The sequence below is a fragment of the Lepidothrix coronata genome, unplaced genomic scaffold (genome assembly GCF_001604755.1).
Source record: "Lepidothrix coronata isolate B3197 unplaced genomic scaffold, Lepidothrix_coronata-1.0 Scaffold113, whole genome shotgun sequence".
Lineage (NCBI taxonomy): Eukaryota > Metazoa > Chordata > Aves > Passeriformes > Pipridae > Lepidothrix > Lepidothrix coronata.
Genome location: NW_016690293.1, coordinates 433216 through 449881, shown reverse-complemented (window position 1 = coordinate 449881; position 16666 = coordinate 433216). Strand labels below are relative to the sequence as shown.

General features: G+C 47.3%; 1 protein-coding gene across 2 annotated transcripts; it reads right to left on the bottom strand.

The window, feature by feature from the left end:
* Positions 1 to 1566: 1566 nt before the first annotated feature.
* OSR1 (odd-skipped related transciption factor 1) lies at positions 1567 to 9657 on the bottom strand. Of its 2 annotated transcripts, XM_017824787.1 has the most exons (3): positions 9343 to 9657; positions 3302 to 3994; positions 1567 to 2792 (listed from the first exon to the last, which is right to left on the bottom strand). In XM_017824787.1, exons 2-3 carry the CDS (start codon positions 3946 to 3948, stop codon positions 2657 to 2659), a joined length of 783 nt encoding a protein of 260 aa, XP_017680276.1. In that variant the 5' UTR covers positions 3949 to 3994; positions 9343 to 9657; the 3' UTR covers positions 1567 to 2656. The 2 variants fall into 2 exon arrangements, with proteins under 2 accessions (XP_017680276.1, XP_017680277.1); XM_017824788.1 differs by lacking the exon at positions 9343 to 9657 and having other exon boundaries at positions 3302 to 4578.
* Between the last annotated feature and the right edge of the window lie 7009 nt (positions 9658 to 16666).

Sequence of the window (16666 nt, the reverse complement as noted above, 5' to 3'; positions counted from 1 at the left end):
GGGGCAGCCGAGGGTCTCCCTCCCACCGCGCGGCCGGGGGCGTTCGGCGTGTTCCACGGAGGGCAAGGCGACGCCTCTAAATCCCCCAGTGGAGGAGCGGGGAGGTGAGGAGGACGACACCTTCAAATCTCCTCCGAGAAACGCTGCCGAGCAAACGCATCCCGGCCCGGGTGGGCCGCGCGGAGCTAGCGCCGCGAAGGGATGCTCCTCGTTCCAGGGGGGCTCCCTGCAGGAGGCGCCGGCGGAGCGGCGCGCAGGCCTCCGCGTCCTCCTGCGCTATTCCCGCGCTGGGCCAGGCCGGGCTACCTGCAGATTACTGCGGACTTCACCCTGCACTCCTCGCTTGTTGCTTTTCAGATGCCTTTTTTCAGATGCAAAACCAAACGCATTCTCGCGGGGTGGGAAGCAAAGCCAAAGCAAGCCGGCTTCAAACACTGCCCATACTCCCAGCCTCTCGAGCTGGATGTGGGTACAGGCAGAACCTCGTATCCCGCGCTCCCCGAGGGCCTTTCCACGTTAGAGGTGGGTCTGCAGCCCGTCCTGCAAGTGCCTCTACGTTAGTTACGATGCGCTTGAATGGGTGTCCAACAAATAAGAGGGGAGAGAGGTTTCTCCCCTCCCTCCCCTTATATTAAATGAGCTACAACTACAACTTTTTCCCCTGTCGTTGATAGGATTCTTTGACCAAATAAAGAAATAATTTCTAAAAGCGGCAAGGGGAAAAGGGGAAAAGACCCGCATTGGACAGAGATGCTAGCGGCAGAACATCCACGCCCTGGCCACACAGGAGCAGCCAGGCAGCTCCGGCGTCACCCTGGCTTCGTCGCCGCCCTAATTTGCGAATTTTGTAAAGAAGGAGGCTTTCTTATCGCGGGGAGGCACTGACTTGAGGCGGGAGGAAAAAGGTTTAGGGTTTGCCGAGGGGACGAGAAAGGACGGCAAGAGGCGCTTCAAAGGCTCAGGCGGATCCCCCAACACTGAGCACTCTTTCCCTTGTCTCGATCCAAAGAGGTTTCGCAGTGGAATAAACATCTCTGATCTAAGACAGCTGCCGGGAATCAAAGGCCGCCCCAGTCAGCGCTGAACCGGCTGAAGATGTGACTGAAAAATGCCCGCTCCTGACAAGCGCAGGGAAGGGGGTGCGAAGGCGGCTCTCCCCTCAGCGCCTCCAGACTCTGAGAGCAGCACCAGTTCACCCATTACTCATCTGATTTGTTTTATAACACTTCTGACACCTAATCTTATCAGCTAATACCCAAGATTTAGTTACCCAAGACGATTTTTTTTTCCTCACTAGGAGCAAAATTATTTGACTCTCTGCAGATCTGTTTACTTTTGTCAGCCTAAAAAAAAAAAAAAAAAGGAAAGGAAAAGAAAAGAAAATTAGGAGGGGTAAAGCTAATGCATAAAGAAAAAATCTAGACTTTCCAAGACTGGTAGAAACAAGTACTGAAACTTAACTAAAAAAAAAAAAATTAAAAAAGAAATAGGTTCTTAGTATTGAAGGAGAGGGTTTGCCACAGAAGAGACCAGAAACCAAATGAACACATATGTAGTCCATGAAGATTTGCCTGTAAAATAACAATTTATTTTAATACTTAAAAACCACACACAATCCAGTGATAAATGTCAATTACCAATAATCAGCATAAAGTGCCAAACAGCCATACAACTTTTTTTTTTTCTTTAATAAACAAAACTTATTGGAATGTCTCTTAATTTGAATACACTGTTCAGAAAGCCAGCATTTAAAAAAATATGCTCTCAAGTTGAGATTTGTTCTCTCACACCAGGACACACGAAGACTTTAAAGTACCACTAAAACCACGTTGTGCATACCGTCAGTCTGATGTACTGCCATCTTTCTTTCTTTCTTCTGTTTTTTTTTAAATAAGTCCACAAGTTACAAACTTCCTCACAGCGCACTAGACCACAAAGTAATTGAAAAGGTCTCCATATCCCATCAACATTGATCTGTCACAAACACCAGGGACCTGTGGGTCTGCATTTTCTACTGCACGATAGGATTCCCCACTTGAGAGAATTAGGTCATTTCCAAACATTAATCTTCCTTCTCCTTTTCTGAAAACAAACCAGCAAAAGAGATTTGCAAGTTGCCCTTCTCCTTGTCCTAATGGTGCTGTGACGAGAAACCACCATTTCAGTTCTTAATTTTCTTCTGGAATTCTCTGTATTTCCTGAAGTGTAAAAATAAGAAGCTTTATACAGTCAAAAAAAAGTATAAAATAAGAGGTTGGATTTTTTTAAGTAATACCTTTGGAAGCTATGATTTTGGGTTTTTTTGGGGGGAGAGGGATTGGGAAGAGGTGTCTTGTGGGGTTTTGTTTGGCTTGAGAGAGATTCCTGTCCAACACATGAGCACCACCTTTTGGCATAAAGTTTATCAAAGCCACATAAGTCAGCTAGCACTCTCTGTATCATTCATGTATATTTTAAATTCAAAATAATCTTTTTACCCACGACTTAGGAAGTTAATTGCTTGGATGGGGGATTACAGGGGTGCGGATTTTGCCCTTTTTAAAGTACAAACAACAACAAAGCACAAAGTCCAGTGCTCCCATCCTGAAAGTTTTGTTTCTGCTCTGGTTTTGGTGTAAAGTCTGAAGGGGAAGAGAAGTTCATAGAAGTTGGATATTCAACACTTAAGTTTGGCAGGTTTCAGTTCCTTTACTTGCGTGTGCAGTGTCTTGTGGACCGCTAGTGTTCTGGACTGGCAAAATCCTTTCCCACATTCTTGACACTTAAAAGGCTTTTCTTTAGAATGGATATATCTAGAGAGAGAAAAACAATTGAGACATCAGAAATAGCCAGCCATACTCAACAATGAGTTACCTAAGGAAGAACATGCTGGAGATGTTTTACACCTACTGCTGAGACAGAGAGTGCTGGCATGCTGCGCTTGGGTAATTGTCTATCTGTGTGTATGCAAGAGGAGAGGAGGGTGTCAGAGGCTTATAGGGTACCTTTCTTAGGGATAAAGAGTTTCTCTCTTACTTTGGGATCCTCAGGCTGTGTGTCTTCCTGACACTTCTGGATGAACCCAAAGGCAGAGGACACAAGACGCAAATGGAGCATGAAAACCTCTGTGGAAGCTAAGAAGGAGGCTGTGAGAGTTGTTTTTGTGGAGTGAGTGAGGTATGTCTTCCAAAGTGAGTTACCAAAGCTCCTCCACCAGCAGTGGGCAGAGGAAAACTTAGAGGGAACACTGTAGTATGTAGACGGGTAACTGGGAGAGTACAAACACACAAGGAAAAAGGGAAAGGAGAAATAAAATAGTTACCTGTGATCCCTCAGGTGATCCTGTCTTCGGAAGGCCTTGTGACAAATGTCACATGTGTAGGGCCGTTCATCTGTGTGGGTTCTTTCATGGATCAAAAGGTTGTAGGACTTGGTGAAGTGCCTGCCGCAGAATTTACACACAAACTCCTTCTTGGTTTTGGACGGTAACCTTCCCCGCGTGGGTTTCTTCTCTGGAGAGAGTTTAGTCACCTCAAGCAAAGACCCCAGCCCTGCAGGTGAGCCCTGACTGTCTGCCTGTCCCAGTTTAGAGTGGTCCTCTTGTGTGGCAGCCACTGCTAAGTTGGCAAAGTCAAAGCGGGGTTTGGCTTTGAGGGTCACATTGGTAGCCTCTTGCTTGGGCTGGATGACATGTGGAAAGAGTGGGAAGGTTGGCAGCTGGAATCGTGCATCCACCAGGCTCGAGACGCTGGGCACTTTGGAGAAGGAGGAACGGGGCAGGTGCATGGCTGGGTACCCCAGAGTCCACTGGTGCAGGTGCACAGCGTGCAGGGCACTGAAGCCGTAGAGGTTGGAGAGGTGGTCGGAGGGCACAGCGGGCAGCCCATTGAATGCTTGCAGGAAGGAGTAGTTGGTAAGCTGGAGGGAAGGATGGATAGGCACGGGGGCTGGCAGAGTTTTACTTCCCATGGTGGCCGCTCAGGAGGAGGATCTTGGGAACAGGGGAGGAAAATATCTGCAAAATAAAGAAGGAGGGGGGAAGAGGGAAAGGTAGATTTATATGAAGACAAATGCAGAGGAAATTTCTGACTTACCCTTCATTAACATCCTTTTCCAAAGTCACAGGAGGGGGATGCCTGGGACTTACAGAGGCCTGACCAGCTCTTGGCTACAAGCGTATCCCCAAGTTCTCTCTGTTCCAATATCTCTCTCGTGCAAAAAAGTTGTACTCCATCCACAATCATTCACCCCTCAACAGCATCCCTTGCTATGCAGACTCCAATGATCCTCTGCATGGGACCACCAAGAGATGCCATTTTGGCCCACAAAGCCTGGGCTTCTCCCATGTAATTTAAAATCTCTTCCTAGGTCACCTCAGCCTTTAGAAAATAGTGGGATACTTCCCACTATGTCTCTCCACAAAAACTGCCTTTAACCCTGGCTCTTGAGGTGATGTTGGGAGGGGGTGCAGAGTTTGCTGCCCCTGGGTTGTTTGGCTCCTTGCAATCTGGCCTCAGCCAAGCCTCTGAGGCGATGGAGGCAATTGGGTGCTTGGAACTGCATATCCTTCTTCATTCAAAAAAAGAAAATAATTTTAGGGAAAAAAACATTATGGGGAAAATACCAGCCAACAACATTCCCTCTTGTGTACTGCAAAAAGAAATGGGAAAATGCTGAGTTTGGGTGATGAACCTGAAGTGCCATTTGCTCTCCCCAGGGGGAAGTGCTTGGCTTCAAGCCCACATCCTAATCTAGTCAATCGGTTAATTAGAAGCCTTCAAAAGGCAAAAAGGCAAGGGCTCCAGAGACCCTTCCCATGAGACATCCAGCCCAGCAGCTACAGGGCCACAGCCCTTTCACTGGGCTGGGTGCCACTCCTTTACTCTGTGTTTCAGGGTCTTGCCAAGACCCCAGCCTCTCCTCTGGGCCAGATCTCTACCCGTTCCACCCCATAAGGCAGAGGGGAAAATGCTACAAGGCAGCAGCAGCGAGTCATATCTGGCCCTGCCTGAAAATTCAGCCCCTGCTGCTGTCAACTGTTTGGTAGTAGATGCCTCCTGAGGGTTATTGGTGGGGATGCAGCTTCCTCTCTTTGAGGCTGAGAGAGAGCACCCATGACTTTTGGAGACATTCCTTCTCTGCAGCCCAGGGAGCCTCCTCCTCACTCCACAGCCCACAGGTTATACTCACTTTGTGCCCTGAGGAACTCTGGAATTTGCTTCAATGGGACTGTTTTCTGGCAGAATCCCCATGAAGTCCCCACAGGATGCTCACAAGATCCTCACAGGTTTGCTGCAGGATTTCTGCAGGATCCACATAGGGTCTTCGTAAGATCCCTATAGGCTTCCTGCTGAGTCACCGTAGGTTCCCCACAAGATCCTGTCGGAGTCCACACAGTACTCAGACTAGAGTTCATGCCCATGTGAAGAGTAATACCCCTTTGGAGAAATGGAGCCAGCAAAGTACTGCAGAGCAGCAATTGTCCCTCTAGGCTGGAAGTGGGGGAGTGGAGGGTGGAAAGCGGTAGTGGAAGAGGTCTAAAGACCAGGGAAACAAATCTGATTTATATGTAGGCTTTTGCCTGGACAGAGGAGCTGGGGCTGGGAGGGTGTGAGACGAGAAGCTTACTCTGAACAGCTCTGTACTCTGGGTCCACCTTTCACACTGCTTTACATAAATCAGCAGCAGGAAGAGAGGTTCAAACCTTAGAGGAATTCCATTGTAATGACCCAGAATAAGAGATTTTGTCATTTTTCCTTTTTCAATTGGATGCATTTTGGATAGTGACTGATTGAAAAATGCATACATTATATTGTCAATTCTCCTCCTTTTCCTCTTTCTTTTTCCTTTTTTTTTTTTTTTAATAAACGATTTAAGTCTGATGAACCAACCAGACTGTTTTGTTTTTCTACAGGAGATATACTTCTACTTAGTTAGTGCTGCCTATGTGCTAAGTGTGTCCACATCACAGCACAATGCCTCAATCAATGACCCCAAGAACAAAGTGCACAGAAAACTCTCTTGTCTGGGTACCTGAAAATGTCTGTTTCTGTCCATCACAGCGGCTCCGTGTCTATTTTCCTATCTAGGTAGCTCTAGATCTCAAGCATGAAACAGGCTATTGCGAATGAAGTAAAGTTCTGGGTTTATACTTCTTTCTTTCTTCATATCCTTAGAAATTATTTAGTATAGGATATATAAGCATATAAGCAAAAAATCTGCTATGTCAATGTGGGCAAATTCTTGATCAATAACATTTAAAAAATTCTCTTTCAATCAATTCCCCAAACGAAGAGTGGGGCACAAATCAAGGAGAAATACAATTGGGTCATAATAACATCCATTGCACTCACGGAATTTTTTTGTTTGCTGCCTTTTTTTTGTTGTTTTTTTGCTAGAGAAGTTCTGTTAAATCAAGGGGGGAAAAAAAGATGAAAAAGAAAAAGAAAGAGAACAAGGCAAAAAAATAAAAAAGAGAGAAGAAAAGAAAAAGGAAAGGACGAGGTGGGAGCAGAATTTTCACGTTACTACAAGTTTCTTGGCACTTTTCCAGAAATGTAAAGTACACTTTTGCGCTGTACGACCGGGATAGTCAAAAATACAGATGAAGAGCAGGGTATTTTATAAAGAAGCCCCCTCACTCCGGGACATCAAAGCAAACGTGTTTCACAGCACAGTAACTCTCTGGTCTCCCGCTTGCCCGCAGAGAGATCAATGTTTCTTTGATTTCGGTGTCACCTCCACCTTTAATTCTGCTTCATGTAAACAGATCGTTATCAGGTCTTTTTTTTTAAAAAAAAAAGCAGAAGAAGACCCCGAGAGCTCTCTATTTGAATTCTCCTATAGCAAAAAACCGTGCGGGTTTTTCTTTTTTAACACAGAGTAGCTCGGTGAGTAATTAAGAACAAATCACTTGTGTTCTGACTGAAACAAAACCCACTCATGCCAAGATAAATTTACTCTGCAAAATAGGATCATAAACTTGAAAGACTACATCTGTCTCCAGCTTTCTTACCCTTTGTCCTGTTTGAAGATACGGTAATGCTATTGTCCAGTTGCCATTGTTTTAAGACCGTTGTAATCTTAACCTTCTAGATTAAATTCTACCTACTCTATATGCCTAAAAAAAAAAAAAAAAATGAAAAAAAATCAACGCAGCTTTCCTTTGGTAGCATAGCAAGAGGCGAAATTAAATGGATTTTTAAGTAATCTTGTGGGTAGTCGGTATTTTTCCTTTTTACATTGAATTATCAATTTCCGATGTGTCCTTTGAAAGGGATATTTGTTACATTAAATACCTGACTCATAAATAATGAGGTTTTCTAATTAGTTCCACATGGAAGAATGGAGGAGGTAAATTACCCTGAAAACTCTGCTTATTTTTACAAACATGACAAAGTAGCAGACATAAAATGATGCATTCTTGCGAGAGCCTCAAACTACAGCAATCAGGTTCATCTGTCAAAAAAGTCCCCCAGTTTTGCCTGAATCTTTTGAAGTCTGGTGCAGCATTTTGCCACTAGGTCGGCTATTTATTTTGTCCCCTTTGAGGGAAGGAAACTTTCCCTTCCTAAAGTTAGAGCGAGGAAATAGAGCTTACAATTTATCTCTGTTTGGGAAACTAATTGGAAAGGGAATAAAACTGCCCTTTCGCTCAGCATTATTCGAGCGTGGTGCTCTTGAGGAATAAAGTGCATTGTTCGGTACCGATTTATTCAAAGTATTAATGAAGTGTGCAAAATCTATTAAAGCAGGTTTATTCGGGGCTAATTGAGCGTGAAAGAGTTAATTGCTAACATTAATGAGGACTGGAAGGATTCAGTCAGCATGTGCCTTGGATATCTCCACTCAATCCTTATAAAATCATCATTCACATTTTATCACGAAATCGGTGTTGACAAGTCCCCCCAGACCACCATTGCGAGCGCGGGTGAATGCGGTGGATTTTAGTCTCGCAAATAATAATTATAATTAATAACCGGGATCCGACTGCACCAGCGATCGCTACACTGCCCGGGGCAGCCTTTATCCAAAACAACAGCAAAAATCCCCGGGTCCAGCCCCTGGAGGGACAGCGGGTTACGAGGCCACGGGCCGCAGGGGCCACGTTCCTCCACCTTCTCCCTGCACAAGTTTTTCGGTAGGTTTGGGGATATTGGATATGTGTCTTTGTAACCCCCCTCGGATGTAGAAAGGTCCCTAGCACAGGATTCACCCTCGCTTTCTCCCTAGAGAAACGTCCAGTGGAGGCACAGAGAAACGTCCCGTGCGCAAGAGTAAATCGTCCTCCCTCTCTCTCTCCCGGCGACAGGGAGGATTTCTCCTCTCTGTACTCCTCGCTTCCCACGGTCACATCACGCACGGCTGCGGGTGGGGGTCAAACCTTTGCGGTGACAGCCCCGGGGACAGGCAGCGTACGGCGGCGCATCCGCGGGCCCGGCCGCCGGCAGCCGGGCTCCGCAGCGGAGCTGCCGCAGCCCTGGGGCCCCGAGCCCGACGCTGGCTCAGGAGTCTGTTTCTCAGCTGACCTCGGACTTACTGAACTGGACCGACTGTGCACCTGTCTGAGACTCGGCCCTCATAGTCCTGCCCGGCTCGCGATTTATCGAACAATTCCCGCGACGCTACGATAATCTCAAAAATGCAAGACTTTTATAGGTTCCCTCCCAAAAGCCAACTATAACAACCATACCCTAATCCTCGGCTTTGCACTGACACTTTATAGTCTCGGCCTCGAGAGAACCTTAGTCTCTCCCTGCGCTGAACTTGTTTCGATCCATTCAGACAAATATAAACATCAGGTTCATTTCTGTTATGGCCTTGAGAGGAAACTGAGAAAGCTTTTGGGATCCTAAAACACTGAAAATGGAGTTGTAAGAGAAAAGGGAAAAAAAAAAAAAAAGAAAAAGAAAAAAGAAGGAACGTCTCATAAATAAAGAAGGAAGAGAAAGAAAAGGAAAGAAAAACCGATAATAGAAAGGAGAAAAGCTGGAAGTTCAAGTCCGTAAAGGACGTGCAAGCTTCTGTTTTGCAGCTCGTATGTCATTTTTAGCTCGGGTTAAAAACACAGCTCCTCCGCAAGGGGGGAGAAACAACTATGAAAGGGGAGGACAAATCTTTAAATAGCATCAAAATATCCGAGATCCATGTGAATGCTTACCCCAGCCCTCCACCCACCCCAAGGAGAACAGTCCTCCTCACGTGAACCACAATTTCCACGCTTCTGCACCATCCAGGAGATGGTGGGAGCGGATGGGGGCAAAGAAATAAAGGAGGTAAAGGAAGTGTTTGGATCGATATCCCCAACCCCCGAGTCCTGGCAAAACAAAAAACCAAACAGAATGAGTTGTTCTTTTTATTTACCTATTCCCGATCTGTGCTCCACCGCTGGCAGCAGTTAAAAGATCCTGGGCTAAATTGGAGCTGGTAAAATAAAATAATGGGGAAAAAAATAGGGGAAAAAAAAAAAAAAGTTGGGCTAGGTCAGTGTCTGCCCTGGCCCTGCGGGGCACAGCTCTCCCCACCCACCCCACTGCTCCTCCGACGGGTACGGACAGATCCGAGCGGAGCCAGGTGTCCAGGTGCTCCGGCCGGCGGAGCTGGAGGTGCTCTCCCTGCTCCTGCTCCCGGCGCCGGCTGCGTGCGCTGGAGTGCGAACGCGTCCGGGAGCAGTCGCGCTCAGACTGAACCGATCCCTTCCCTCCTGCCTCCTCCTTATTTCAACCCCCCCCTTCCAGCTCCCCCCTCAACCTCCCACCGCACTCCGGGCATGCGCACGCGGAGAGAAAACTTCTGGCTGGGAAGAACCAACTTTTCAACCCGCTTCTCCCGGAGGCGCAGCAGCCCGGGGCTCGCAGCCCGCAAACCTCTCACCTCGCCCCCCACCCCGCTCCCGCAGCCTCCCCCGGAGCATCTCCCCAGGGCCCGCTACGCGCGGGTTCCCCGCGGCGGAGCGTCTTCTTGGGGTTGCAGGAGTGTTCCCAGTGCAGCTCCGCGGTGGAGGGGACGCTCCCCCGGCCCCGCCGCTCTACACCGCTCCGTCCTGCACCGCTCCGCACCGCACGGCTCCACAACCCATCGCTCCCGGTCGGCCTCGCTGCGCCCCCTCCCCGCCGAGCCGAGCCGCGGGATAGGACTCACCGGGACCTGCCCTGGGAGCAGGACGGGGAGAAAGGCTGAGAGAAAGAAAAAAAAAGTGGGGAGAGGATGGAGGGAGGGATCTGCTCCCGCTGAATGAATTTTGGGGATCGCAAGTTGTTCTGTCTCTCTGAGATCCTCCGAGAGGATTCCGGGAGCCGCTTACCTGTGAGGGGTCCACCCCTGGTTTAGAGTCGCTTCCTCCCCACGCCCCATCATCCCTCCTGGTCCCCACTTTTCGCCCCAGCGCCCCTGACCTCGGTGCTTTCCTCCTGTCCCTCCTCCCACGGACGGGGACGGTCTCTCTCCGCACCCTGGAGGGGTTTCACGGCGAGCGAAACCCCGCGGATTCCCCGCGGCTCGGGAGCCGCAGAGCCTTGCTTAGGTCCGGGAGCGACTACCCGGGCGGCACAGGCAAAGCAAAATAACCCTCGAAAGAAAAAGGTTAAACGTGCTTTATAATTAATCCTGAGGCCATAATCTCCTCGGTTATTTGTTTTTCTATTCATCCATCCATTCACACTCCTTTAGAGCTGTGAAGGGGGAAAAATTGCTTGGGTGTATTACACTGTCCCGAGGAGCCAGGGTAATATAATACGCGAGCGAAGACAGATCCGTCAGGATAACACGGTACCGTGCTCAGGGACACGCATATGTTTTTTTATTGTTCATGTCACTCCCGTTGTTACACTGATTTTTTACCATCTCCAAAGGAAAAACAAGCAAACAAATAAAACCAAAATCGACAAACAGTAACTAGAAAACCCTGCGTTCATGAACACGATGGTAGCGTGGTGAAGTAAGCTCTAGCACTGCCGTTTCATCCCCAAATCCTCTCTACTTCTGCGGAGAGTTTGGGGTCCAGAACTGCTCACTGTTCTAGGCAGGTGAAGAGATTTTCGTTCCCTCTTTTTGTAAACAAGTGGCATTTTTATGAGGCAGAGGCGAAGCAAAAACGTTTTCTCATCCAGGCTTCTTCAGTTCTCTCGCATTTCATGATCTTATTTTCTTTCCCTCTTTCTTTCTCATTATCCCCCTCCCCCCAAAACAAAACAAAACAACAAACAAAAAACCCAACCAAACCCCAAACCTCGCATTTTCATTCCGATCAAGAATGTGATCATGTGCTCGATGCTGCAAGTTGACATCTTCGAATAAGTTTGCATTTTCAGATACAGTTTTAAGTGCCGTTGTCAGAACACGAATGTCGGATTCCCAGGTGTCCCCAGACCAAGACACAGACCGCAGATATGCTCTTCAAACTGGACATTTCTCTTTTCCTATAGGAAAAATCTTGGTATAGCCAGGGGTGAGTGCACTAATAAAACAAAAATCGCAGTTCTCTTCAGAGAAGTAGCAGATTAGTTGAGACGGTAAACACAGCAACAGCAATGATACCTGCACGTGCTGCCTTTAAGTAAACAAAATAAAAAACATACACTTCTAGTTACAAACCCATAATTCCGAAATAAATACTTAAACATCGAAATAATGGGCAGTAAATGATCTCATTGTCTACGGGATAAGGAGACAGAGAAAAAAGGTTCCCATGTGAAAATACTTAATAATTAAAGCAGGTTGTTGAGATATTATTCTATTTCAGAGTATTCCTGAAAGCTGTAGCTGAAAGTTGCCTAGATAACCTGTCGTCTGATAGTATTTGTTAAAAAACAAAAATATCTGGACTTGTCAACCCACTGGCGATAGAATTGAAGTTTCGGGTTAACTGTCTTGTTAAGTGCATTTGTTTCAAATATGTGGTGTTTAAGTTACGAAGGGTATGTTGTTCCAAAACCTTTATCGTCGGATGGATTTGTATGATGTCCCTTGTTAATTTGCATTATGTCAACTTGCAACGGTGGGCAACCTAATACCGGGAATGCGATATAAAACAACTATTAGCACTGACACGCAGGGAATACCCTGCGCTTTTCCACAGTGGAGATCTGCTGTCAATTAGGAATGTTACAACTTCAAGAGAGTCGTAAAAAGTGAAGGCATCTGCTCCCGAAGCTAGCCACGTTTTTAGGATTTAAACGTGACAGCGAAAAACAATTCGTTTCAAGGGAAAACTGTGTCGTGACTGGGGACACCGGAGCCCCCATCCCTATTTCCCACCTGTATCCTCTTCCCAAAACCATCCCCGTCCCTATCGTGTCCTACGTATTTGCAAGTCGAAGGCCACCCTGAGCTATGTCCCCTTTTTTTCGGGGAACAGCATCCCGGACAGCACCAGGCGTCCACCACACGGGGACAGCCTGCCCGGTGCTCGCCCGCAGAGCCGGGGCCGCCGCCGGGCGCTGCCGCCCCGCCCCGGTGCCGTCGGTGCCGGTGCTGGTGCCCGTACAGGGGCGGGTGACTTCGTGACCACTGCGGAGCAGACTCAGAGGGTCCGGGGAGAACATCTGAGAGCACTTCTCCGTTCCGTCCCCCCCCCGGGGAGCCCGCTGCGCTTGTCGCCTGCTCTCTAACGAGTTCTGGGTTCAAGGGCTAACCCTGCGCAGCGCGGGTATTACTGGGGATCGCGCCTCCTCTGGTTTACGCTCCTGTAGATGCGGGGCATCCTTGGATGCACCTACACGCTTGCTAGGAGAGGGCTGCACAACCTGACTGCTGTTCCTCTTCCCTTCCGCAGCTGGGGTGCCCTCCTTCACCTTCGGCACCCACTTAACCTTCGCAAGAATAACGATTCCCGGCCCCATCCCGTAGCCACGGACAGGATAAAACTCCCTTTTGCTTCCATGGGACTTTCTCCCCGCCGGGGAACTGCTCTTGTCCCTTAAAAATTCTTTTACGGAGCAGAAACAACCATGCCACTCGCGAAGCATCAGCCGCAGGAGCCTCGCTGAGACTGCGGGAATAGCGTGTGCGGTGGGGCAAGAGGGAGCTTGGTGTGTTCGGCGAGTCCAGGGGCTGCATCGCCCCCGGAGTCCGGCGAACGCAGCAGCGATGGGTGGGGGGATGGCTGGTCAAAGCTGTCTCCGCTCGGCAGCCCTGCAGCTACCAACGCTGCCGGGGAAATGAAGCGGGAGCAGGACAGAGCAACCGGCAGAGCTCGGCAGCGGTTCCAAAACCTCTTCGCTCCCGGAGCTTCACCGGGAGGATGGAGCAGCCCAGGCGGCAGGCACGCAGCGGAGAGCAGGCACAAATGCACTGCAGCGTCCCCCTCCTTGTCCTCACGCCTCCCCGGGCAAGGTGTCCCCCCCGACACAGGCCCCCAGTTAGCTATCAGTGGCACCTGGGGGATATACACATATATATATGTGGGGATATATATATATATATGTATCTTTTCTGCTTTTCTTCTTTTTGCCTGATTTTTCCTCTTCCTTTGGCTTTGGTGACGACCACGGTGAAGGATTAGAGTGTGCGGGCTCTGCCCCCGGTAGAATGGCCCGGACTGAGATGAAAAGGTAGAGTCAGAGAGGGGCAGGAAGGGGCACGATCCCGCGGGACCGAGCGCGGAGCGTGTCCTAGGACTGCGGCTGGCGGCGGGCGCTGGGCCGGGCCCGGAGGCAGCGCGGGCGCTCTGGCACACCCTTTCCCAAACCGGTCCTCCCGTCTCTCACGACCCCTCTTCGCTCTTCAGGTCCCATGTAGCCTTGTTATTTTAATAGCTGCTAATGACAAGAAAGGGAAGAACAACGCGGGTGGAAACTGCTCCCGCGGTGAGAGTAAACGCTCTTCAAATAGCAACTCCCACCTCCATCCCCCAAAAAGAAAATCGGAGCAGAGATGGATATAACGTTCTTTTTGAGTTCTCCTTTTTTTTTTTTTTCCCCCCAAACTTCTAGGGCTCCCTGAAAATATAAAACAAACTTTGGAATATCTCCATTTTGTTAGCAAGGGGGAAATCGTTTTTGCTTGATTGTGATGCTGAGATGTGACTCAGCGCTTTAACATCTTGCTGTTCTTGTCTAGAGAGCTACTGCTGCTGGGGAGAGGCTCGCGGGCCCCTAAGTCCCAGCTGACCCGCCGGCGTCCCTGTCCCCCCGCGCTCCGCGCAGCCGGCGGGGACAGCCCTGTGCCAGCAACTTCTGCGGAGTAGGAAAGAAAATCCAGAGCACGGAATAGACCGATAGGGGATTTGTCTTCTTCAAGAATCACAATGGATTTTGCAAGAAACTAATTAAGTGCAAGATCTCCCCCCACCCCCAGCCCCCCGGCCCACACACCCCTTGTTTGCAAAGTGGTGTGAAGTCGGTTGTGTAAATGATTCCACTTTAACTTCCAGCCTCTTTAGATCACTAATAATGCCGTGGTGCTGCTGCTTACACTGGTGCAGTGAGAGTCAGCATTTCCATTATAATTTCCTATTTTCAGGAGTTTTTACAGTGGTCATAAAAATTCAATCCAGGCTCTAACTTGGCATCCCAGGGCTCCTCCCAGGAGTCATTTCTTTTTGTTGTATTTGAAAGAGGAAACCATTTATCTGTTTTTACATTGCAAGAGAGCAACAAAGGGAAGCAAAAGCAAGGTTCACAGAACATTTTTATATTTCATATTTCTTGCTTTTCCTCAGCTTTACAGTTATCTGCAATAGATGTTAAAGGAGTATGGTACATAATAATTAATAACACATGAACAACCAGCAGGTTATAGAGAAACCAGAGTCCACAATCAGAACTGGTTGTATAAAATACTCTTTATCATTCTGAAATCCTTTGCTTTTCTAAACTGATAATTTGTTAGTAATACATCCAAAATGTAATTTGATGCTAGGGGTCACTTTAATTTAAAATGAACCAATCGTTTTGGAAATCTGAGACATTTTCTGTATGGGCTCATTTTTAAGGAAAAATTCTTGAAAGTACAGATGTTTTCACTGCAGATTTGAGGGGTCTATCCTCCAGCCCTCTTTGAGCAAGTATATGTATAACAGTCAAATAATCTTTGGATTTAGGTGTCCCTAAGTATTCATTTATATGATGGATTGTAATGGCTATATGGTTCCCTTGAAACCATTATATTCTATCAGGTCAAAACCAGCTTCTTAAAAAAAGTTCATTTAATACAAGGGTGGCTGGAATGATTTGTGTACATTACATTCACTCACATCCAATTCCCATATCTGCTGGAAATTGAGTAAGGATTTAATGATCCCACAGGAACTGAAGGCTTTGGTGACATGAATTCCAAAGAGGCCTATGAGACAAAGACCTGTGTGAATTGGGACACTGAAGTAGAATGCCAGTGAAGCCTGGACATCACATCATTTTGCTGTGGATTATGCCTATGCCACGTGTTTTAAAGAGAAATCCTTTCTCTACTGCTATAAAATATACATTTCTGCAAGCCTGGAAACTCAGTAGGGGTATCCTCCAACTCATCCAGCTCTGGTTTGGCCAGGAAAAAGGATCACCAAGACCAATATCTCATAGAGGTGAAAGAGTTACTCCTAGGTGGTAACAAAAGGTATATAAAGATTTAGAGTTACATATGTATGCAGAAGTATACATGCACACTAGAAAAGGAAATAACCTTTGTATGTACATGTAGATATAGAGATAGATTAACACAGACAACCTTACAGTATGCCCAATAGAAGTAGGGGGACATGTATTCAAGGGATGTCAGTCAACTTTATATTTTGAAATTTTTTGAATAACATGTAATTTTATACAGCTTGTATTTACTATAGTTAACAGTTAAAGGAGGACTCCATAACTTTCAGTGAATAAAGGCAACATTTGCTTGCCATGGTCTGTCATTCACATGACAGGATTCCACAAGATTTGTCTTCCCTGGAGTGATTTCATCACAGTGACATTGGGTTAGTAACCTCCAGTGGATTCAGCACTTCCTGAAACCAGAGGAAACTCATTCTCTGACGTCACTTATACCTGTAACTTAGTCCAGATGTGTTACTCTTCTAATTAAAGTGTTGCACCTGATTTAGGAGTGTTAGCTCCCAGATTCTTCAGATAGTGAAGGTAAAACCAACCCCTGTTGAGATCTGATTCACATTTTAGAGAAATCTTCATTTTCTTTTGATTGATCATATGCTGGCACATACACAGAGCCAATGGTCCCTATTTTAGGCATCTCCTGAAGGCTAGCGGATTGGTATAAGTATTTCTATATTTTTATCAGTCTTCATCTTCAGCAGTTAATAAAGTACGTACCTGCAGCAGTCGATGGATCTTACACCTATGCAACAAGAATCTTATTACAATTAAAAAAACCCCAAAACCTTTTCTGTGCAAGAAGTGGTTGGAAAAGCTTTTCCTAAGACTTAATCACTTAATCAACAATGTTTCATGGCTACAGTTCAGCGTCTCCTTTACGATTAGCAGGACTGAAGATAGCAATACAAACAGGACAGGACTCCAGGCTTTATGTCCTAATTATCTGGGATATTGTTCTGCCTTTGTCCACTGCATAGATCCTGGGAAACAATGCTGTAAGTTCAGTCAGTTGCCAATACTTGTATCCCCTCACCCTAACAGACTGGACACTGGAGCCCAAAGGCACATTCAATTCACGTGCAGTAGCATGAAGGGAGATTCAACCAGCATTTGTGCCGCAGAACTCTGATGATCTTCCCAGC

Bases quoted from the DNA above. Each gene is read 5' to 3' on its own strand.
- OSR1 (XM_017824787.1), bottom strand. From the start codon at position 3,948: ATGGGAAGTAAAACTCTGCCAGCCCCCGTGCCTATCCATCCTTCCCTC. The intron at 2,793-3,301 runs GTAACTATTTTA...TTCTCTCTCTAG, and splicing joins GATCACCTGAGGGATCACAG to ATATATCCATTCTAAAGAAA.